Source organism: Pelophylax lessonae (genome assembly GCF_965119305.1).
Source record: "Pelophylax lessonae genome assembly, chromosome: 4".
NCBI lineage: Eukaryota > Metazoa > Chordata > Amphibia > Anura > Ranidae > Pelophylax > Pelophylax lessonae.
The window spans coordinates 573,618,445-573,644,083 of NC_138771.1; the positions used below are offsets into that span (position 1 = coordinate 573,618,445).

At 44.1% G+C, this 25,639-nt stretch overlaps 1 protein-coding gene across 1 annotated transcript in view; it reads right to left on the reverse strand.

Annotated features, from left to right (window-relative positions):
- The window catches only part of ADAM9 (ADAM metallopeptidase domain 9), a gene marked incomplete at its 5' end in the record, with an annotated part of 144,878 nt that overhangs the window by 20,889 nt on the left and 98,350 nt on the right, over positions 1–25,639 (reverse strand). The window contains 6 exons of the mRNA XM_082253704.1: positions 3,130–3,210; positions 7,531–7,714; positions 8,736–8,841; positions 11,820–12,015; positions 17,726–17,818; positions 17,914–18,085. Coding sequence (XP_082109830.1) covers positions 3,130–3,210; positions 7,531–7,714; positions 8,736–8,841; positions 11,820–12,015; positions 17,726–17,818; positions 17,914–18,085 — 832 coding nt within the window. The remainder of the gene's footprint in view (positions 1–3,129; positions 3,211–7,530; positions 7,715–8,735; positions 8,842–11,819; positions 12,016–17,725; positions 17,819–17,913; positions 18,086–25,639) is intronic.

A 25,639-nucleotide genomic window follows, 5' to 3' on the forward strand; every position in this document is an offset into this window, starting at 1 on the left:
TCATATCCCCCCTCAATCGTCTCTTCTCCAGAGAGAATAGGTTTAGTGCTTGTAGTCTTTCCTCATAGCTGATGTCCTCCATTCCCCTAATTATTTTTGTTGCCCTTCTCTGGACTTTCTCCAGTTCCAGCACATCCTTCCTGAGGACCGGTGCCCAGAACTGGACAGCATACTCCAGATGTGGCCGTACCAGAGTCTTGTAGAGCGGGAGAATAATCTCTTTATTTCTGGAGTGAATCCCCTTTTTTATACAACCCAGTATTCTGTTGGCTTTGCTTGCGGCAGCTTGGCATTGCATGCCACTGCCAAGCCTGTTGTCTAACAGTACCCCCAAGTCCTTTTCCATCCTAGACTCACCCAGAGGTTCCCCCCCTAGTGAGTAGCTTGCTTTCTGGTTTCTGGCCCCCAAGTGCATTACTTTTCAACATTAAATCTCATCTGCCATGTAGTTGCCCACCCCGTTATTTTGTTCAGGTCCGCTTGCAAGGTTTCCACATCCTGCATAGAAGATATTGGCATGCCTAATTTAGTATCATCTGCAAATACTGAGATTGTACTCGATATCCCCTCCTCCAGATCATTTATGAATAAATTAAACAGGATTGGTCCCAGGACAGAACCCTGGGGGACCCCACTTTCCACACCCGCCCAATCCGAGTACTCCCCATTAATCACCACCCTCTGTACTCTCCCCTGGAGCCAGTTCTCTATCCAGGTACTCACCTTATGGTCCATACCTACCTTCCTTAGTTTGTACAGTAAGCGTTTGTGGGGAACGATGTCAAAGGCCTTTGCAAAGTCCAGATACACCACATCCACAGGCTTTCCTTTATCTAGGTGGCAGCTCACTTCATCGTAGAAGGTTAATAGATTGGTTTGGCACAAACGATTTTTCATGAATCCATGCTGATTACTACTTATAATACCGTTTTCATTACTAAAGTCTTGTATGTGGTCCCTTAACATCCCCTCCAAAATTTTGCAGACTACTGATGTTAGGCTGACCGGCCTATAGTTACCCGGGATATATCTCGGCCCCTTTTTAAATATTGGTACCACGTTGGCTTTTTTCCAATCAGCTGGCACCATACCCGTCTGTAAACTATCCTTAAAGATCAAGAATAATGGTCTGGCAATCACCTTGCTGAGCTCATTAAGAACCCTCGGGTGCAAGCCATCCGGTCCCGGGGATTTATTTATGTTAAGTTTCTCTAGTTTAGCTCTAAGTCTATCTTCTGTTAGCCACGGCAGCACTTCCTGAGGTGTATTATTTAGTTCGGCCTTACAAGCAAGGTTCGTGTAGCCCCCCGATTCCTTTGTGAAGACTGAAGAAAAGAAATTATTTAACACTTCCGCCTTTTCTCTGTCCTCAGTGGCCATATTTCCTTTGTCATCTTTTATGGGGCCAATGTGCTCTGGCCTCGCTTTCCTACTGTTTATATACTTAAAGAACTTCTTGGGGTTCTTTTTACTCTCCTCCGCTATATGTCTCTCGTGTTCTATTTTAGCCGCCCTGATTTCGTCTTTACATTTCTTATTACACTCTTTGTAGTGCTTAAATGCTGCCAATGACCCCTCAGTCTTGTATTTTTTGAAGGCCTTTTCTTTAGCTCTAATATACATTTTTATGTTGGAGTTTAGCCACCCAGGGTTTAGTTTTGCTCTTTTAAATGTATTTCCCTGTGGAATGCACTGGCCCACCCCCTTGTTAAGTATGCTCTTGAAGCACTCCCATTTTTCCTCAGTGTTCTTTGTTCCCAGGGTTCTATCCCATTTGATATTTTCTAGCAGCGAGCGCAGTTTAGGGAAATTGGCTCTTTTGAAATTCAGTGTCCTTATATTACCCTTGTGTTTCCTATTACTGTAATTAATACTGAAACCAATTGACCTATGGTCACTGTTCCCTAAGTTTTCTCGTATTTCTATATCCGTGAGCAGGTCTGTATTGTTGGTAATCAGTAGGTCAAGTACCGCATTGTTTCTTGTCGGTGCATTCACCATCTGACCCATGAAATTGTCCTGCAAAACATTTAGGAACTGCCGAGCCTTGGCTGAGTGCGCGGTTCCTTCTGCCCAGTCTATATCCGGATAATTAAAGTCCCCCATTATAATGACATTTCCCATCCTTGCTGCCAATCCTATCTGTAACATGAGGTCCGCCTCACCCTCCTCCCTCTGGTTGGGGGGCCTATAGCATACGCCCAATATTACCTTCCCCACCGTGCCTTCCCTTTGAAGCTCTACCCATAGGGATTCTGCCTCGTCCTTAGCTCCATTATTAATATCATCCCTCAACAAATCATTCTTTGTTTTATCAAGACTGGTTTAAGATGGATACTGAGCTGGAATAATGAAAACAGTCATTGGTAGTGAATAGATGGTTCTGTGGGTGAGTGGTGGTGATTGGACCCCCTTTGGGCATTTTGGGCTGCTTACTAGTACAACAGAGCCATTATTTCAACACAACAGTGCTTGAATGGGGAGTGAGGAGCGCCCCGTGTTCAGAAAGATGCAACTCTTAATATGAAAATACAATCTATTATTGAGAGTATGCTTTTATACTTTCAATAAAAGATTGTAATCTCATATCAAGAGCTGCATCATTTATTTATCCAGAGCAAAGTGACTTATTAAATAGCGTTATTGTTAAAAAAATGTACCACTCTTTCATTTTCACTTTCATAGAAGGGTACTGCATCTGGTACACTTTCTGTCTACAGATGTCCAGTCTTCCCCTGAGGTTCCTAAAGTGGCCATACTCTTAGGGATTTGTGACTTATTTAGATATGACCAATCAGAAACAAGGACTTATAATTAATTAAAAAAAGCATTCAACAAAGCAACACATAGGATACTAAAAGTATGATTCATTAGAAACAATCATTTAATCTATCTATCTGTGTTACGATCTGTTGCCTAACACACATGCAGATTTTTGTTTGAACGATCAGGAACCATCACTAAAATTCTAACATGATCGATCTACTTGTCAGGGTCAATCCTCCCCTTGCAGAGCTCAGCTTTAACAGAACAGCTAATATTTGTACACTGCCAAGGTTTTAAAGAGAATAAAAGGGTAGGGCATAGTTTGGGACACACCATCGTCCTACGCGAATACAACATACTCACCCCGTTACCTCCACATTTCTCCTGCACATCACAGTCATACTTCAGTACTGACACATCGACACACTGGAAATTCTGGCAAATCTGAAAAAAAAGCAAACAAAAAACAAAGATTAGAGAACCAGATCTGAGGCCTGGTTTACAATAGCGATTTCAGATGCCTCTTGAGTTGCACAGAATCGCATCACATGGAAATCACATTGTTTTCAAAGGTGCCCATTCACATCAATGCAGCAAAGCATGGTGGGATTATGAGAAAAGGGTCACTTTGCCACCTTGGTGGTATTCCAGGGAGATTTTGGCCCCAAAGACTTCAATCGGAATGCAGCAAAAATGCATATACGGGACCTGCCGGCATCCTAACACCAAACGACTCACCTCTGCTGTCAGACAGGTATTCCGGGAAGGATTGTGATTTTACCATCTCTCTCATACATGTGTGCTTTTTATCTTAATCTTGTAAGTATTTTATGAAGCAGATAATAAAATATACATATACGGGCTTCACTATGTCGGTCCATCCTTTCTTTTAAGTGGTCCAGAGGAAGGTGGTTTCACTGGGATTCTTTTGGGGGATTCTTATTCTGTGGTTCTACCACAAGGCTCATTTGACCTCCTATGAAGGTCTATCAGTCCTGCTGCCTAGAGGAAAGTTTTTTTACAGTGGTTCTTTGGAAGTAGTCCTGTACTGGGGATTTACTATAAGGCTCATTTGACCTTCCATGAAGGTCCATTAGTTCTGGTAAGTGGATTCCCAAAGGGACTTGCACCTTTGCACTATTTGGAGCACCATTGCACTTTATGTCAGCAGCACTTCAAGCTCCTTTTTTGCACTTTTATTGGACTGCACCTTGATACTTTATATTATAAATTATAAATATATTATAAATGTGTAAATTATATATTATAAAATTTGTATAGCTTTATTGGACTTCTTATCAGTATTTGCACATGATATTCTAGTATTTTTGCAATTGTCTATTAATTTGCACAAATTATTGTTTTTTGCACTTTTATTGGACTGCACCTTGATACTTTATATTACAAACTTGTGCAACTCTATTTGATTTTTTATCGGTATTTGCACATGATTTTTAGTATTTTTGCAATTGTTGACTAATTTGCACAAATTATGGTTGCATTTGGCACTATTGCATTTTAATTATTACTAGCACTGGTAACACTAATTTATTTTTGATAGTTACATCACCAATATTGATTGTTTGCAAGCGCTGTTTTCTTACCCACTATAAGAAAGAAGCCTGTCAGTGAAAAAAAAAATGCTGCAGGGGTCCACACAATCTATACTAGGTCCTTTAGGACTAGTATGCGTTTTAGGGGAAACCCAACCCACAAAGAAAAAAAAAAAATAAGGCTTGGGGCCTCCCCTAAAAATCCATATAAGGCCCTTCAAGTTTGGAATGGGTTTGAAGGAGGACACATTAGTAATGCGTGAAAACACAATCAGATTGAACTACAGAATCACACTAAAACCCAGGACAAATTGCAACAGCACTAGTGTCAATCTAGCCTGAATGTACCCAATGACTGCTTATATTTGCAGAATAGTATTTATAGATATACGAGAGAACCCATCAGAAAAGAGCAGTGCCACTGGACAGGTCGCATGTAACTGACATACAGTGCATCCGGAAAGAATTCACTTTTTCCACTTTTTGTTATGTTACAGCCCTATTCCAAAATGGAATAAATTAATTAAGTTTCTTTAAAATTCTACAAACCCCATGACGACAACGTGCGATGCATACTAGCACATTATGCCATTGTCCTGCAGGGTTTTGTTTTTGGGGATACAACTGCTTTAATAAATGCAGTGACAATATAACCATACCATATCCATATCTGTGTGGGGGCTTCATTCTAACCGCTTCAATAAATGCAGTGACAATATAACCATACCTAATTCCATATGGAACTTCCTTCAAGGCAAATCAAACAAACTTGTATGTGGAATTTCATTCTTATATGCTATATTATTAGGCCCCTCCTTAATGGCCAAATCATCCAATATGCTCAAATGGTAAAAATAATTGGCAAGGGAATTTTCCCCAAGGGCAAAAAGCAATCCAGACAAGTTATCAAATGTCCACATGTGGGATATCTACCAAAAAATTTACCATAGGTGGTATATGTCCCCATTTAAACTTTCTACAATTTACAGAGACTCGCCTAGCAAATGTTGGGGAATGTGTAACCAAGTAGGCACCTTGACCCCATATAACCTACTTCTAGAAAAGAATAGCTATCCTAATTAGTGAAATCAGGGGGCAACTTAAACCTCTAAACCTAGAGCTTGTCCTTCTCGACAAAGGAATAGAAGCATTCCAAATAAAGTACAGAATAGTAATTGCCCACATATAAATTTCAGCCAGAATATCCCTCACCAGCCATTGGAAATCTCCTACACCACCTAAAATAGAGGATGTAATTTCCCGAGTAAATGTACAATGTTAATATTAACAACTCCTTGCACTGAAAACCCTTAAAGCCCTACAATTTCAGAAAATCTGGAATTCATGGTTACACCATCCTAAGGCTGCTTTAGACCTCTAATTGTAACTTAAAGCTATATCTATCAAGCTTTCAATATCTAATGATTACTGATATACTCAGGACAAGTACTGGTTCTTTTTCTTTCTTTTTTTCCTTCTTCTTCTTCCTTAGGGGAGGGGTTTCTGGTCGGCAACTTGAACCTTCCTACCTCTGCACAGTATGTTCCCATTAGGGGTGTCGAGGAGTTTCTCAGTTAAGTACCTCTTCCAAAGAAGAAGTTGCAGAACAATACTCTATTGCCCTTTATAACACCTTTGTTTTTTTGTTGACATTATTTCCTGAAAATTGACAACATTAATGTTTTGGATTTCCTGCTTACCATTCTTTATTAAAAATATTTAAAAGAAAAAAAAAAAAATTAGCTCAGGTGCATCCTGTTTCCACTAATCATCCTCAAGGTGTTTCTACAACTTGTTTGGAGTCCATCTGTGGTAAATTCAGTTGATTGGACATGATTAGGAAAGGCATACACCTGTCTATATAAGGTCCCACAGTTAACATGCATGTCAGAGCACAAATTAAGCCATAAAGTCCAAGGAATTGTCTGTAGACCTCTGAAACAGGATTGTATCGAGGCACAGATCGATGGAAGAGTACAGAAAAAAGGTCCCAATGTGTACAGTGGCCTCCATCATCTGTAAATGGAAGAAGTTTGGAACCACCAGGAATCTTCCTAGAGCACGCTGCCTGGCCAAACTGAGTGATCAAGGTAGAAGGGCCTTAGTCAGGGAGGTGACCAAGAACCCGATGGTCACTTTGACAGAGCTCCAGCATTTCTCTGTGGAGATTGGAGAAGTTTCCAGAAGAACAATCATCTCTGCAGCACTCCACCAATCAGGCCTGTATGGTAGAGTGGCCAGACGGAAGCCACTCCTCAGTAAAAGGCACATGACTGCCCGACTGGAGTTTGCCAAAAGGCACCTAAAGGATGCTCAGACCATGAGAAACACAATTCTCTGGTCTGATGAAACAAAGCTTGAACTCTTTGACCTGAATGGCAAGCATTAGGTCTGGAGGAAACCAGGCACCGCTCATCACCTGGCCAATACCATCCCCTACAGTGAAGCATGGCGGTGGCAGCATCATGCTGTGGGGATGTTTTATAGCAGCAGGAAATGGGAGACTAGTCAGAATCAAGGGAAAGATGAATGCAGCAATGTACAGAGACATCCTTGATGAAAACCTGCTCCAGAGTGCTCTGGACCTCAGACTGGGGCGAAGGTTCATCTTCCAACAGGACAACGACCCTAAGCACACAGCCAAATTAACAAAGGAGTGGCTATGGGACAACTCTGTGAATGTCCTTAAGTGGCCCAGCCAGAACCCAGATTTGAACCCGATTGAACATCTCTGGAAAGATCTGAAAATGGCTGTGCACCGAAACTCCCCATCCAACCTGATGGAGCTTGAGAGGTCCTGCATAGAAGAATGGGAGAAACTGCCCAACAATAGGTGTGCCAAGCTTGTAGCATCATACTCAAAAAACTTGAGGCTTTAATTGGTGCCAAAGGTGATTCAACAAAGTATTGAGAAAAGACTGTGAATACTTATGAACATAAGATTTTTTTCTTTTTAATAAATATGCAAAGATTTCAAACAAAATTATTTCACATAGTTATTATGGGGTATTGTTTGCAGAATTTTGAGGAAAATAATGAAAGTAATCCATTTTGGAATAAGGCTGTAACATAACAAAATGTGGTCAAAGTGAACCGCTGTACTAAGAAAAAAAAAAAAAAAAAGGCGTTCAAAATCTACAGATTTGAAAAACAGAATTCAGTAGGTACTTTTAATAAACAGATAGTGAGCAGATGCTGGTCCACTACTTACTTTGCCATTGTTGCACTTGGTGCCCTCGTTGACCATAGCAGGATCTGGGACATCGGTGCCCAGCTGGAAATCCACTCCCCAGCATACGGTGCCTTGGATGGTAGACTTAATAACTGCTGGTTCAATACCAAAGACAGGCATGGTGTCCACATTCTCACACTGCAGCTTCCCACACATAGCATTCCTATAGTACAGGTTAGTACAAAGAGAAATGGCATACAGTAAAATCCTCATGTTGCTAGCATTAGTAAACATATAGGAAAGTATATAGGTACTTGTTTTAAACTTTTTTATTTTACATTTTGTTCAGTTAATTCCTGGTTTCTTGCCTAGGCAATTGAGGTCATACCTCCCAGGAGTCAAGGAGGGGTTTTTCCAGCTAAGCACACCCTACTGTCTGCATGCTTGAGCTAAGGACAGATGGATTCCAGTAAGTACTTACTTACTCAAGATGGCCAAGGCCAGGAAATGCTAGAGTGGTGTTTTTCAAATTGATTTCTCAACAAAATAAAGCATGGAGATAAGGATGGATGGGGGAGGGGGGGGGGGTCTGCTTTGAATATTAAAAATTAATTAAATAGTGTTTTTGGTTTGTGGTGCTCAGACGCAGTGAAGATCCGCTGTAGGTCTATGAGACGTTTATACGCATTGTGACCTGGCACTAGATCTCTTACAGGTAAAAGCTATTGTGAAAAATGCATCTGCAGAGAGAATAATAGCTAATAGTATTGAGGAGGCTAATGAGGAAGTTCTAGGGGTATTCATATGTAAAGCTGAACTTATACTATGCCTCACTGGATAGGCAAAACAGTAGAGAGAGGTTAGGCACTCTGTAAAGTTTTTTTTTTTTTTTTCTTTATTGTTGTCCTAGTTCTTTTTTGGGAGATTTCCCCCATTTCCTGTGTAATTTTCTTTACAGGAGGTAGGGTAAAATCTCCCACACAGTGGCATAGACAGCATAAATCCTGAAAATCCCAATTCGATCTAAAACCTAAAACAAAAAATAAAAATGGCTACTGTTCCAATTCAATTCTGCCACTACCTGAACAACTAATGCTCAAATAAATTTATTTGAGCAATAATAATAATCAATTTATAAACTGATAAATATATGCTCAATGCTACAGTCCACAACCTGTTGCCATATACATGCTACATTACGGGCTTTGAAGCAATACATTTCAGTTCCCAAAATGGTTACTTGCCTGGCATCACATGATTTGTACACATTGCCATGTAAGCCACAGTTCCCGAATCGGTCCCCTTTGGAATTTACTTCTCGGAAGCAAATGGGAGCAGCCGCCTTTGCCTCTACAAAAGCAAAAAAAAATAAAAATAAAATGATTAAATAAATAAGCCTTTACCAACTCATTGAAAATCCAAACATATCTTATCGACAGAGACAACAAATATAGGTAGTAGTTTATTACATGTACACATACCCATTCCTGTCTTCAATAATATTTCAGCCTTGTGCAGAGAAGCCTGCCCAAAGCCATGTGTGATTATGTTCTACCTGTGTGTGCCTAGGGAACTTATCCAAAAACAATTTGACTTCTGTGTTAAAGCTTAATTTCAGGTAAGGTAAATATGCTCCCTTGCAGTGAGACCCCCCCCCCTCATTGCAAGGGTTTAATGTTCATTTACAACTTGGAGAAAATAACTTTTACTTAGCCGCTCCTCTGCTGTAAGACTGATTACCACAGCCACTTCTCCCTTGGGTCCCTGCATCTGCAGGACCTCTGACCTCATCCAGATCAATGCAGGATCCATAGCTCTGCACTGGATGTGAAGACACTAATGAAAAGTCCTCCTCTGGAGTGCAGGAGAGAAGAGGAGAATGTCAGCTGCTGCAGGAATGGAGGATCAGATAGGTAAAACTGCTTTCCCCTAGACATTAACAAACATTTAACCAATGCAATGTGAGGACACTTTTGTTTTCCCCGGGGCTAAACTTTAAATGTGGTCAGATGCTGCAATTCGCAGTCTTTCTAAAAAAAAAAACTTTACTGAGCAATGTCCATGTACACAAAACCTAAAAACCACAAAAATAGTGCACAAACACATGTATAAACAAAGGTGTGACTATATATACACTCACAGGCCACTTTATTAGGTACACCTTGCTAGTACTGGGTTGGACCCCCTTTTGGCTTCAGAACTGCCTTCATTCTTCATGGCACAGATTCAACAAGGTGTTGGAAACATTTCTCTGAGATTTTGGTCCATATTGACACGATAGCAGCAGTATTTGTCGGCTGCATATCCATGATGGGAATCTCTTGTTCCACTACACCCCAAAGGTGTTCTATTGGACTGAGATCTGGTGAGTGTGGAGACCATTGGAGTACAGTGACCTCATAGTCATGTTAACCACTTAAGCCCCGGAAGATTTTACCCCCTTCCTGACCAGGGCCTATTTTGCGATTCGGCACTGCGTGACTTTAACAGACAATTGCGCGGTCGTGCGACGCTGTACCTAAACGAATTTGACGTGATATTTGATCACCTGTACGATTTTTACTTTTTGCGCTATAAACAAAAAAACAGCGTCAATTTTGTAAAAATAACAATATTTTTCACATTTTTTTATATGAAATTCCCCCCAAAAAAAAGTTACATAGTTACATAGTTAGTGAGGCTGAAAAAAGACATCAGTCCATCCAGTTCAACCTATGATGTGTGTTTGCTTTTAACCGTACATTGTATACCCCTGTATGTTGTGGTCTTTAAGGTGTCAATCTAATAGTTTTTTGAAACTATCAATGCTCCCTGCTGATACCACTGCTTGTGGAAGAGAATTCCACATCCTTACCGTTCTTACAGTGAAGAACCCCTTACGCACTTTAAGGTTGAACCGCCTTTCCTCAAGTTTTAGTGAGTGGCCACGTGTCTTATTGTATCTCCTTTCTCTGAATAGTTTGTTCCTTATGCTCAGGTCACCAGTACAGTATTTGTACATTGATATCATATCCCCCCTCAATAGTCTTTTCTCCAGAGAGAATAGGTTCAGTGCTTGTAGTAAAAATCAAAATTTAACATTTTGGGCCAATTTTTTTTTTTAACATATGTTTGGTTAAAAAAAAAAAAATCACAAAAAGCGTATTTTGATTGGTTTGCGCAAAAGTTATTGCGTTTACTAACAAAGAGAAAGATTTTTGTCATTTTTGTTGTTTTTTTTTTTAACACGTAATGGCGGCGATCTGCGATTTTTTTGCGGGACTGCGACATTGCGGCGGACAGATCGGACCCTTGACTGACATTTTTGACACTTTTGGGGCTACCAGTGACATTTCTACAGTAATCAGTGCTACACATATGCACTGTTACTGTAAAATTACACTGGCAGTGAAGGGGTTAACTTTTTTTTGAGAGGGAGGGGTTATGTGTATCCCTAGGGGCGTGATTCTAACTGTGATTGGCTGTGGCTTGAGGTGTAGGAACAGTGATCAACGGTCCTACATAGTAGAACCGTATGATCACTATTCATACAAAGGGGAGAATGACAGGCGGCTTGTTTACATCAGCCGCCTGCCTTTCTCCCTCTCCACCCGACAATCGCGAGTGACCGGCGGACATCGCGAGTGTCCGGCGGCGCGCGCTCGCTCCCTAGACCCTCACAGGCTAGCGACGTAGTCCTACGTCGCTCTGCCTGTGAGGGGCTGACCGCCGACGTAAATACCGCGTGGCGGTCGGCAAGTGGTTAAAGAAACCAGTGGTGAGATCCTTTGAGCTTTGTGACACGGTGCATTATCCTGCTGGAAGCAGCCATCAGAAGATGGGGACACTGTAGTCACAAGGGGATGTAAGTTGTTTTATGCTTTATTATTCCCGTGGGCATTTATGTGGACAATGGGTATGGACTTTAATTTTTTTCACATACTGCTTTACAGATTCTTTATTAATACTTTTTGGATTACTATTTGATTGTACTATGGTATTTAGGTGTATATTTTGTTAATTTTATGATTGATCTATGCACAGAAAATATTACATATACAGTATATATGTAAACGCTAACAAAAAAAAAAAAGTTTGTTTTTATGTGGGTTTGCGCACAATTTTTGTGTTTAAGGTTATATTTCTTGTGTCCTGATTTCTATGGTGCTGCAATTTTGCATTACACCAAGTGCATTAGAATGTTTGTTTTAAAGCCTAATATTCACTGGCACAGTTTGGGTCGACAACAGTTCCATACCTACATTATCCTAAAGTGTGCATACAGACTGAACATAAAGAAGACATAGTACTGTATTGGGACCTCATTTCTGGCAAGCAGGTTATCTTACTCAGTCCAAAAATTCCTTGGCACTGGCCATCGTAGTACTGGCATATGCCATTGTAGCAGTAGGCTTGGCCGTTCTGGCACAAGTTTCCATTCTGAATGAATACATCAGCCTGGCAGAAGGGTGAAGAGCCATTGCAGTATTCTGGAAGATCACATTCATTCGCCACGGCACGGCACACGGTACCACCGGGAGAAAACTGCACAGTGACACATAAAAACAGTGATCAGCTCAAAGGATTTAAAAAACAGTAAGATAGTAAAAGGCATAAAACGTAGAGGAGAGCAATGTTAGCCCACATACACATTAATGTTACTTTAGTCAAAAGATGGCCATAGATGGATCGAAAGTCCCTGCTAAACTGTCCAGATTCCATCTATGGCCATTCCTGGCCATTCCTGCTCAAAAAAAAGTCAATCAGATGATCAACTTCACTCAAATGGGACTGTTAGAAAACAGTCAGCTGCAGTGCTGATCAATGTATTCTGACAGTGGAGGAGTCCCGCTGTCAGAATACAATCAGACGACGGAAAGGATTCCTCCATCCACCTCTCTTGTGAGTATGGGGGAATCCGTTCTTTTTTTCCTCGATCAGCCCATGTATGGACATGTGTACAAGCCATTATGTTTTTGCTATTTTTAATTTTGCCAATCTTCTTCCATAGTAATAAAATAAATAACTTCTAAAAAAAAAAACAAAAAAAAAAAACATGATGCTTGGTGCCCAAAGTATACACAAAATGTTTACTTATATTCAGATAAATATGAATTATGAAGGATTCATTTTTACCAATTACAGCCAGAAGATGGTAGATTCAAACCAGAATAACAGCATGCAGAGCTGAGGAGATCAGATTTTACAGAATTCTGAGCCCCCACTCTTCTAGCAGAGCTAAACCAGACTGAACCCATCCTATTCAGCTCAACACAGGGTTGTCTGCATGCAATGCTAGGATTTCTTAAGGTACAGGTCTGTATACTTTGCAAATTGTTCTGAATACACCCTATAAGAAATGTTTATTTGTAAAATCAATATTTTACAGGAAGAATAAAAAAAAAATGCACCAAAAAGGACTATGGCTCCCCTTATACAGACAGTGCTTTGCCCATTTAATTTCCCCTCCCAAGCAGCATATACTGATCTTTTATTTCCTCATGTACAATTGCATTCCATGGATCAAAGAAAGTGCTCAGTATTTTCCATGTGACTGTATTGGGCCATTTACCAAGCACCGATGGTGTTACAAGCAAGGAGTCCCTAGCCCTGTTTAGGTTACCACTTGAGCAGCTCAAGTAGCTTACATGGGGTGGCTTCTCCTGCTAAGGTCAACTAAAAGGAGTTGTGTGCACTGCACAGCACAGACATAATCTTTCAAAAGCTATACATACTAGAGCTAAACGATTCGATAAAATGAGAATCACAATTTTTTTGCCTAGAATAAAGATCACGATTCTCGCAGCAACATCGTCTTTCACATTGTGCAAAAAAATTGGGCTAACTTTACGGTTTAGCTTTTTTTAAAAATCCATTAAAGTTTACTTTTTTCCCCAAAAAATTGTGTTTGAAAGACTGCTGCGCAAATACAATGTGACATAAAATATTGCAACAACCAGCATTTTATTCTCTAGGGTCTCTGCTAAAAAATGTATATAATGCTTGGGGGTTCTAAGTTACTTACCATAAAATCCATTTCTCTGATGTTCATTGACGTACACAGCTTCTGATATAACACGTTGGGTTATACTGCCCCCTACAGGAGTAGGACACTAGGCAGAAAATAATTCTGGCTAAACCCATGGGCAGTCCCAGGGGGTATACTCCCTCTCTCTCTGCTATAGCCACTTGTTTTGTTACAAGCAGTGTCAGGAGAATTATAACTCCACAGAGGGGTGGATGCTGTGTCCGTCAATGAACACCAGAGAATTCGATTTTATGGTAAGTCAAAAATCCCATTTTCTCTTTCGTTCATTGACAGACACAGCTCCTGATCTTCATAACCATTGGAACGTTCCAAAGCAGTGTTAAACATGAGGGGTGGGAACACCAAAAAATTTGCAAGGTTAAACAGTAGCCAACCAGGAAACAGGAGCTCAACCAAAACAACTGGAGCATACCTGAAAAAAACAATATTGCCCTAAAGAGGATCAAGTCCACTAAACAGCAGCCTGCAAAACCTTGAGGCCAAAAGAAGCATCCGCAGATGCCAACACATCCACTTTATAGAACTTTGTGAAAGTGTGCAACGATGACCAGGTGGTCACCTTATGACGGAAGGCCCAGGAGGCACCAATTGCCCGAGCAGAGTGTGCCTTGACAGGAAAAGGAGGAACCTGACCCCTGATGGAAAAGGCTCCATAACCGTCTGTCTGATCCATCTAGAAATTGTCGCAGAGGAAGCGGACAACCCTTTTCCATGTCCAACCATGAGCACAAATAGAGAGTCTGACTACATGAAAGACTCCGTAGCTGCCAGGTACACCCTAATTGCCCGGATCACATCCAAGGCATGCAAGGCAATTTCCTTTGGATGTTTTGGCCTGGGACACAGGGAAAGCAACACAATATCTTCATTCAAATGAAAATCAGAGACAACCTTTGGAAGCAACGAAGGACAGGGGCGAAGAACCACCTTATCCCTGCGAATCACCAGGTAAGGGGAACGACAGGATAACGCCGCCAGTTCCGACACCCTGTGCGCAGAGGTGTTGGCCACTAAAAAGGTCACCTTCTGGCACAGCATAAGCAGGGGAATCTCCAGAATATTTTCAAAGGGAGGCTTCTATAGAGCTGAAAGCACCAAATTAAAATCTCAATGCGACAACGGAGCCCACACTGGAGGAACCAAATGTAAGAAACTGAAGAAAGGTACACACCAGGGAGTGTGTGGCTAAAGGTCATTGGAAGAAGCCCACCAAAGCCGACACCTGGTCCTTGATGGTACTCAAGGCCAATTTCTGTTCAACCCCCCCGTTGAAGGAAGGTCAAGATCTGAGCCACCGAGAAGGAGCAAGGAAGAACCCCAAGACTCACACCACGCAATGTACGTCTTCCACGTACAATGGTAGATCTTCCTAGAGGTAGATTTCCTAGCTTTTAACAGTGTAGAAATCACCGACTCAGATAAACCCCTATCCTTCAGCACCCAGCGTTCAACACCCAAGCCATCAAAGCCAGTGACTGTAAAACAGGATGGAAGATCGGTCCTTGGGACAGCAGATCCTCCCTGAGAGGAAGCTGCCAAGGAACGCCGGCGACCAGCCGCACCAGATCAGTGTACCAAGCCCAGTGAGGCCAGTCCGGAGCCACAAAGATAACCGGAATCCCTTCTGCCTCAATCCTGCGCAGAAGTCTTGGCAGAAGCTTGAGAGGAGGGAAGATGTATATCAGACGATACAGACCCCATGGGGCCAGCCGGTGGCATCCGCTAGAGGATCCTTTGACCCAGCCACAAACCTCTGCCTCTTTCTGTTGAGCCGAGACGCCAATAGATCCACCTCGGGGTTGCCCCACCGGAGACACAGCTGATGGAACACCTCCTGATGAAGGGACGACTCTCCGTGGTCCAACGCCTGCCGACTGAGGAAATCCGCCTGACAGTTTTCTATACCAGGAATGTGTACGACGAAGAGGGCTGGAACAAACCATTCTGCCCACCTCAGAATGCCAGCTACCTCCAGAGCAGCCAGGTGACCTTTTGTGCCCCCTTGGTGATTGGCATAAGCCACGGCCATGGCATTGTCTGATTGAATGCGCACTGGACAACCCTGAAGACGATCCATCCAATGATCCAGACACAATCTGAACGCTCAGAGTTCCAAGATTTTAAACTTTAATGTGCTGTTATTACAGGCTTTGGATGGAATTGAGTTGTGATTTAGAAATGGCCAGCAGAGGAGTGTTAATTTTGATGTAAATTTTCAATTTAGTTTCAGTTATAGTTGTAGCACTGCCCCCTAGAGGACTGCTGAGACTTACACTTTCTGGATTCCCCTGGGTTACCCTTAGCAACTGATAGCAGACAAACAGCATTGAAAGTCCTTGGCTCAGTCAATAATCCAGGGAATGTTGGTTTTTGTGGTTTTATTTAGAACTGGGATGGGAGAAGGGATGAGTGGAATACTCCAACTATGAACTATGCACAATCTTGAGGACAACTCAGACAGTGTAGAATGCGGCAAGGCCACTGCTTCACCCTGCCACTAAAGTGAAGATAGTTTTAAAGATTCCTGCTTGATTATCCTCTTCAGGGTTCTAAACTTGGCACCCCTTTACTTTCACTGCCTGTGTGTGCTGACACCCGTCCACTGACTCTATCCAGTGGAGTGGTCCCCTTCCTGGGCAGACCGCTGGCAAGCTTCCCGGTACTCACGGACACTGTTTTTCCCAAGGTTGCTCTGCATTCACCTCCACCAGTCAGCTTTCCTGGACCTCCGGATTCAGCACCACACTCCTGGTCCACAAAGCCGACCACCTGTGACCATCTCAGCAAACAGAAAGAGAGACAGCCGTCACCCTCCTTCTGGGACCTGGCTTCCTGCCCAAAGACCCCTGCCACATGTGTCCTTAGCTTTTATAGCCTATCCCAGGATGCACCACTCTCTGTGCCAACCCACTGGGACAGCAACAAAAGCCTGTGTGTCACTGGCTGGGTTTCCGCCACTGTCCAACAGGCCTCCCTTTTGGATTCAGTGGGGACACTCCCTCAGCTCAGATGAATCACACCCTGGACACATGCAACAGGCCTGACTAGAAATCCTGTTACCTGATAAGCAGACAGAGCAACTATGTTTTACCTGCTACTCCCCTGATAAGCATATTACACTCCCTACCTAGCACCTATATAGGAGGGTGCTACATAGTCTTATGACTAAAATGCTATTTTAATTTTAGTCGTATTTTAGTCATCTAAATTGTTTTAGTTTTAATCCTATTTTAGTAGACTAAAATTGTAATAATTTAGTCATCGAAAACATTTTAGTCGACGAAATTAACACTGCTCACCATATCAGAAACCAGGTGGGCATGCTACAGCCAGAACCCCTCTCCATCGAAATAGGGGGGCTGTCGGACAGGAGGAACGCTGCGACTTGGACAGAGGTCCGGTCGTATGAGACCTTGTGAGGGGTTTAACTCGCAGGCCAGCCCCCGTCCAGTGGGGCTATGTCAAGGTCGACCTAGCGTGGAGCTGAGGTCTGCGTGCGCTCACTGACCAGACTGGGGTGACCACTGCATCTAGATTATCCAGCCCGTCACCCAGTTTGGCAGTTGATTGTAGATCTTACAGGAAAAAATCCAGGAGGAAAACATTTTCTATCTAAAAAATGTTGCCAGGACCAAAGATCCCAGCAAGGAAATAGGTCCTTACTCTTGACTAGGCAAAAAAAAAACCGAGTGGCTGTAGCAGAGAGAGGGAGTATCCCCCTGTGACTTCCTATGGGTGTAGCCAGAATTATTTTCTGCCTAGTGTCCTACTCCTGTAGGGAGCATGGTTATGAATATCAGTAGCTGTGTCCGTCAATGAACGAAAGAGAAATATTGATTTTAACTTGTAAGCAACAAGTGTAAGAAAAAGGCTTAGTCTTTAAGTGGTTAAAACAGACCTCATTTACAGACCGAAGTTCATCCCTTGATCTAAAAGAATGAAATTATACTTTGTTTATAGTGATCTCACAGCGCTGAGCAATGTTAATAAACTTTTGCAGGAGGCTTTTTTTTTTTTTGCGACAGCTGTGAGTGAGCAGAGAAAATCTCTGCACTGTATGAGTCGTAGAAATGCTGGATTAGGATCATGAGGGGGGTTGAATATCAAGACTGCGATTTCTTAACGATTGTGCAGCTTACATACACAAGCATATATGATACTATACAATACAGACACAAGCATATAAGATACTTTTAAGGGACTAACCCGGCAGTTTTGGCAGCAGGATCCGTAGGCGCACTGAGCTCTTGAGCGCAGCTTGCAGGTCCCAGGCTGGCAGCATGGATCCTTCTCACATTCCTGCCAGAGTTTACAACAACAGTTTTATTAATAATTGTAATATTTGGGTTGTTTATCATTCATGTGAAGGATTCTATGCTTATATTCTGTCTGACCTTTTCATTCCCACAGTCGCACTCCTCCCCCGGGTCCACCAGCTTGTTCCCACAGGAGGGAGCACTGTACGACTCGTCTGGGCTAGGCACATTTAGGAGGCAGCCTCCACCTTTGTTCAGTGTCAGCTTCTCAAAATCGTCTTCACTGCAACTGCTGAAATTCTTAGAGCCCCTGCAGAACCAGAAATGTTCAAGAACTGTAATGAAAATTTACTACGAAAAACATACACAGAATTTTGTTCAGTATACTGCCTGGTGTTTCGGCACTTATATGAGAATTAAAGTGACACTAAACTGCAAAAAAAAGTATTCCAGTATGTATTCCTAACTTAGAAAAGTCCCTTCTATTGCTCTTAGCCTCCTCGAAAATAGGATTTTTTTTACTTACCGTAAAATCCATTTCTCTGATGTTCATTGAGGGACACAGCTCCTGATCTTCATTACCATTGAGACGTCCCAAAGTAGTGTTAAACATGAGGGGTGGGAACAGTAGCCAACAGGAGTGCAACCAAAACAACTGGAGCCCACCTGAAAAAAACAATACACCCTCAAAGAGGATTAAGTCCTCTAAACAGCCTGAAAAACCTTGAGGCCAAAAGAAGCATCCGCAGATGCCAACACATTTACATTATAGAACTTTGTGAAAGTGTGCACTGACGACCAGGTGGCCACCTTGCATACCTGCGCCACTAACGCCTGATGACGGAAGGCCCAGGAGGCACTAAGTGCCTGAGTAGAGTGTGCCTTGACAGGCAAAGGAGGTACCTGACCCCTGATGGAAAAGGCCTGATAATAGCCTGATCCATCTGGAAAGCGGAGGAAGCGGACAACCCTTTCCGAGGCCCAACCGTGAGCACTGACTTCCTAAAAGACTCCGTAGCTGCCAGGTAAACCCTAATTGCCCGGACCACATCCAAGGCATGCAAGGCAATTTCCTTCGGATGTCTTGGCCTGGGACACAGGGAAGGCAACACAATGTCTTCATTCAAATGAAAATCAGAGACAACCTTTGTGAGGAAGGACAGACAGGGGCGAAGAACCATCTTATCTCCGTGAATAACCAAGTAAGGTGAACAGGATAATGCCGCCAGTTCCGACACCCTGAGCAAAAAGAGGTGATAGCCACCAAAAAAAGCCACTTTCTGAGACAGTGGAAGCAAGGGATAGTCCTGAAGATTCTCAAAGAGAGGCTTCTGGAGGACCCAAAGAACCAAATTGAGGTCCCAAGGGGGCAACAGAGACTGCACTGGAGGAACCAAATGTCGGACAACCTAAAGAAAGGTACACAACAGGGAGTGTGTGGCCAAGGGTTGTTGGAAGAAGACTGCCAAAGCCTGCACCTGGCCCTTCATGGTACTCAAGGCCAATTTCTGTTTAATCCCCCCATTGAAGGAAGGTCAAGATCTGAGCCACCGAGAAGAAGTGAGGATGAACCCCAAGAGACTCACACCACACAATATACCTCTTCCAGGTACGATGGTAGCTGTTCCTAGAAGTAGATTTCTTAGTTTTTAACAGTGTTGGAATCACCAACCCAGACAAACCTCTATCCTTCAGCACCTGGCGTTCAACAGCCAAGCCATCAAAGCCAGTGACTGTAAAGCAGGATGGAGGATTGGTCCTTGGGACAGCAGATACTCCTGAGAAGAAGCTTCCAAGGAACATCAGTGACCATCTGCACCAGATTGGCGTACCAAGCCCAGCAAGGCCAGTCTGAAGCCACTAAGAAGTCTGATCGCTCAGAGTTCGAAGACATAGATCGGTAGTCTGGACTCTTCCAGTGTCCAGATCCCCTGAGCAGAGACTGGTGAGTCTTGTGCCATTTGGCCAGAATCTCCCTTTGCAGGGACCTCGCATGGAACTGTGCAATCGGAACCGCCTCGAACATAGACACCATCAGGCCCAGCACCAGCATGCAACTCCGGAGGGTTGACCACCTGCTGGACAGCAGGAGCCTGAAATTTCTGGAGTTTGTTCAGAGGAAGGAGCACTCTGGCTAAGGTCGAGTCCAGAGTCAGACCCAGATAGTCCAGCTTTGTGGACAGGAACCAGAGCAGACTTCTGAGAATTCAGAATCCAGCCGAACTCCTCAGAGTTCATATGGTGATTTCCAGGTTTTCCACCACAGCAGTAGGGCACACTGCTCGCAGAAGGAGGTCGTCCAAGTAGCCCAGTACCACGATCCCCCGTTTGTGTAACAATGCAAGCACCGGGGTTAACACTTTTGTGAAGACCCAAGGAGCAGAAGCGAGACCAAAAGGTAATGCCACAAACTGATAACGTTCCTCTCCCACGGCAAAGCGGAGGAAGCGCTGGGGACCGCTACATATTGGAATGTGAAAGTAAGCATCCTTGATGTCAATAGGGGCAAGAAAATCCCCCTGATGTAGGGTTGCCACCAACGTTTGAATGGACTCTATTCAGAACTTCTGCACCCGCACAAAGCAGTTCAGCTTGCCTTCCTTCCTGGGAACTGTAAACAGGTTTGAGTAAAAACCCTGAAAACGTTCAGGTACAGGTGCAAGAACCTTGCTGGGGACAAGAGTGAAAACTCTATCTTGTAGCCAGGCCAAATGACTTTGTGGACCCACTTGTCTTGTACCAGGGAAGTCCACGGGGTCCGGAAACCAACGAAGACTGCCCCCCCACCCCACGATACGGGTGGTAGCGCACCTTCATGCTGAAGGAGCTTTGTCTGCAGGTCTGGAGAAGCCCGCTCTCGGCTTGCCAGACCAGGTTCGTTTGGATCCCCCAGAGGCCCTGAAAGGCTCTGAGCCCTTGTCAGTCGACCCTGAGGGACGAAAAAACTTCTTATGAGCCGAGAAGGAGGGTCCACGTCTACGATGAGTTTCTTGCCCTTAGTAACCTGCGGAAGAAAAGTACTCTTTCCCCCTGTCCCATGTGAGACCTTTAATGATGTCATTCAGAGTAGCCCCAAACAGGCAATTCCCTTGAAAGGGGAGATCAGTCAAGGCCATTTTAGAAGTCTGGTCCGCAAACCAGCATTTGAGCCAAAAGACACGGCGAAGTACCACTGCCAAAACTGAGAGCCAAGCCACTGGGGGAGCCACATCCAAAGAGGCATGATAGATAAACTGCAGCCCCTGGAACAGCTGGCCCACCAGCTTGGCAAAGCCAGGGGGGAGCTGTTCTCCCTTGAGGTCATGGCGTAAGATCCTAGCCCACTCGATCAGAGTTTGCGACAACAGGGCAATAGTGAATACTGTCCTCAGTGCCGAACCAGCCAAAGTGTACATATTGCGGGCCACAGCCTCCGCCTTCCTGTCAGCAGGATCCTTAAAAGCCGGGGACTCTTAAACCGGAATCATAATTGCCTTGTTCAATCTGGAAACCAGAGGAACCACCACCAGTGGAACAGCCCACTTCTTAATAGGGGACTTCTCATAGGAGTTACGCCTAGGAAATCGCTTAGGGACCCCACGGGGACGCTTAGGTCGTTTCCACACTTTAGGAGAGAGTTCTGTCAAAATAGGCAAGGGAAAGGAAACACCTTTGCCGCTCTGGATGGCATGCGAGTGCCAAAGGGAACCTGCACCTCCATCGCAGCTGCGTCCTCCATCTTCAAGGTCTCACGCACAGATACAATCAGTGCTTCCACCAGCGCCTTTTCGTGCGCGGTTGCAGATGTGGAGGAATGATCCTCACTATCTGAGGATTTCGGGCACATGGTCACAGACCCAGCAGGGTGACCCACGTCTGCAGCAGCCAAATCAGATTCAGTATCTGATGGAACAGGTAAGGCAGGGGAAGGTGAGGGGTGCTTTTTGTAAGCCCGTTGCCAGAAAACCACCTTCACCCAGTACACAAAGGACTCCAGAACCGCTGTCAGTGCATCGATGGAAGGTTGGGACCCAGCCTCAGAGAGGGGGTCAGGTGGGAAGATGTGCTCAAAAGACTCCATGAGTTAACAGGGGGACTCCACAAAATGTGTAAACCACTGCAAGGTACAACCCCCACTCCGCTGGCAGCACCACCCGGTCGTCAGGCACAAAGCAACAAGCGATCCCCAGCAGAGAGGGAGAGAACCCCACCAGACTCATCACCCAGCAGGAACAGGCACCTGCAGTCACCAGGATAATCTGCACTTCACGAGCAGCGATCAGGAAGTGAAAAGATCCAGGAGTCAGCACCAGGAGATGAGGAGGGGCTCCCGTCACCGAAATCGACGCCCACAGGGCTCCACTGTCCTAGCCGCCGCTATTTTCAATGACAAACCACCGCAAATGGCCGCCGGACTACACAAACATGGCCGCCGTGCATAGAAAAACACAGGCTACAGCAAAATGGCAGCCCCACGTGGCACCATGAGGCTCCTAGGAAGCCAGAAGGGATCCCTAGGCCTCAAGGACAGGCCCGGGCAGGTGATCCCAACAGGTACAAGCCCCCCCCTGCACAGCCGATTATCGGGTTGCAGATGGCACACCCCCCGGCCCCCATCGCCAGCATGGTGCCCTGCTCCCACCCCAGGAGGTGGACCAGACCACCCACACAGCCCCAGCATAAGTGGAGGGGGGGTAGGATGGGGGCAGATGAAAGGGGGGTGCCTGATGGGAATGAGGGGAACCCGGGGGTCCGACCGTCCCAAGGAGGGTCCCACGTCCATCCCAAAACCCTCCAGGGAGAGAGGGGGGACAGCTACTCATACCAGGAACCAGGTGGGCACCGCTCCAGACAGAACCCCTCGCCATCTAAATGGGAGGCTGTCGTCCAGGAGGAATGCTGCGACTCGGCCTGAGACCCGGTCGTTTAAATCGCAGGCCCACCCCGTCCAGTGGGGCTATGTCGCGGCCGACCTAGCACGGAGCTGAGGTCTGTGTGCACTCTCTGGCCAGACTGGGATGACCACTGTATCTAGATTATCCAGCCCGTCACCCAGTCCGGAAGTTGATTGTAGATCTCAGAGGAAAAAAACAGGAGAAAAAATGTATATCTAAAAGAAAAAAATTTGCCAGGACCAGAGATCCCAGCAAGGAACTAGGTCCTTAATCCTGACTAGGCAGAAAAAAACAAAGTACCTATAGCAGAGAGAGGGAGTATACCCCCTGGGACTGCCCATAGGCGTAGCCAGATTCTTTTTCTGCCTAGTGTCCTACTCCTGTTGGGGACAGTATAACCCAATGGTTATGAAGATCAGAAGCGGTGTCCATTAATGAACGAAAGAGAAGTTTTTTCTTGCTGCTGTGATCTGACTTCCTGTTAGAGGCTACGTTCATTCTCCATGGTTCCACTGTATGTAGGAATATAGCCACCCTGTCTTGTTAACTCCTGGCATGGACTATGAACTATGGGATTTGTAGTATGCATAAAGCACTGCACTTGACTGCAAACAACATGCACTGTTCCAGAAATGGAAGAGAGGGAGAAAAGGAGAGACTCTGGAACTCATGAAGGCTGTTACAAAAAGGCAGAAAAACACAGTAAGAAATTATTTCATGAAAAATAAGTTACAGGACCATTAGGTAGTGGATATGTATGGACAATTTTGAAAAAATAAAGATATTGTTTAGTGTCACCTTAATGACAGCCCAGGACAAGACACGACATTTCATTTCAATTAAAAAAAATGTGTAAAATGCAAAAGCTTTCTAATACTAATGAATCTCCTATTCTTTTGACATGCAGAGTTCAGCCACTTCCCGTTAGTGGGAAAGCTTGTCCTGCCCCTTCCAGTTTCCTGAGCATTCCTACTATTCAATGAGGCAACCCATCTTAAGAATTTGTGCAGGTGTAGGTGGTGACATTTCCTGGAACAGTCCATGACTTGACCATAACGAGTGGTTTTTGAAGGCTGCTGCAGATAGGTGCAGGCATCTCAAGGTTAGTCCTTTAGAGCCAAACTCCAGGTAGACATATAAAGCGCCATTTCATGCAGTTCATCGAAAATTTTTAAAGGATACATTCATCTTTTGAAAAAATAAATTTACATTTTGCGGGTTTTTTTTCTAAGGAGCCTTCAAAGCATTGCACCCGTGATCAGCAATTTGGGGGGGTTGGGGAGAGGCTGCAGATGCTGGAACATGTTCCACGCTAAAAACAGGTGGAACTTGTGACATGTTCCAAAGGTGAACTTATCCTTTAAAGAGCAACTATGGCCATTTAACAAAAAAAAAAAAAATTAAGAGTTAGCTGCTAGAAATACTACAGGCGATGACTTTTGGGAAACAGACACTTATAAGTCCAGCACTGTGTTAACCCAGACTCTTTGCCGGTCTTCGGATCACCAGTGCCTCTATCTTGACTGTGGGAGCTGGCTGTGACGTTCTGCTGTTTCACAGCTGGCTTCTCATATGCACAAGGTTGTGCTGCACTTTCAGACTGGTCCTGCAGCCTTCTGGGGCGCTTGACGTGTTCCAGGAGGTGGAGGGGCATACTTCCATCATTTTCACCTGAGTGAGAAATGCCAAAATGGGAGCAGGTACCTGTCATAAAAAGGTACCTGCTGTCAAAAAAAAAAAAAACTTTTTTTTTCTTTTTCGCTACCAAATATGGTAGAGAAGGGAGCAGAGGAGGATGAGCTAAACTTTCACACTTTTATGTGAAGTTCTGCTTTTAATACATTTTTAAGGTTCCATGCACACTAGCTAAGAAAACGCTGGAAAAACGCTGGATAAGAAACTCTGGTATAAGGTTTTTGTAGTAGCGTTTTTGGTAGTGTTTTAGGAGCATATAAGAGTATTTCTGCTGAAATAACACTCCAAGAAACTCTACAAAAAATTTTCTACTCCAAGATGCAAAAGTTCAAAAAACCCTACGCGCTGGGTCACACCGGCTTGACTTTAAAGCGGACATCCCTGTGCAACTTCATCGCTTGAATACGACTTCTTTAACAGAAGTCAGTGCAAAACATGATGAAGTCGCCCCAAAGGAGTGCAGGAACTTTTTTTCTAAGTTGGAGTGACTTAAGTCGCACTGATTAGAACAGTTTCATTGTTGTTAATGCGACTTTGTCACATGACAAGTCGTGGCAGTGTGAACCAGCCCTAATAGTCTAAAGTAGTGTGCATGGACACGTAGGATAACACTATTTAGCTTCTAGGAGCTTAAAAAAATGCAAGTGTGCATGGAGCCTAAAGTCAATACAGAGTAGATACAGGAATCTGTCCTATTACCAGTTTCCTGGAATCCATTGTATAAAAGAAAGCAGACAGGTAGATTGAGGAGAACAAATATTAAAGCTTATAAACGGAAGTACTGCTGGTTCGCTTCCTCTCCCAAGCCTGTAATGGCAACTTTTTTTGAGGGGGGAGCACATTTTTATCAGTACCCACTTCTGCAATCCTCGCCGAGGTAAAGAGAAGACAATGCAGAGCCGCTGCTCCAGTTAGTGTAACGCTATGCAAATCCTCACTCAGCATCCATAGGGTGCGAGTCAAGCTTCACAGTTGTATTAAACAAACAAGATCCAGATGACTGCACTACTTTGAACCTCAGTAAAAAGCCATCTTTATTAGAAATCGTCTAAAAACAGCTCAACACACACAGGGATATAGAGCAATAAGGGTGGATGCAATTCACACTACAGGAGTGCTTACTCATAAACACTTCATGAATAAGTGCTCATTATTGCATGAAACGCGTCAACTGTGTCTTGTTCGTTTAACTAGGTGAGGATGACGCCTCTTCCCCCCTCCTGCAAAAGATGTCCCAGGAGGCCGCTGGACCATTCACAGAGCATCACACAAGCTGCACATGCACAGTAGGGACC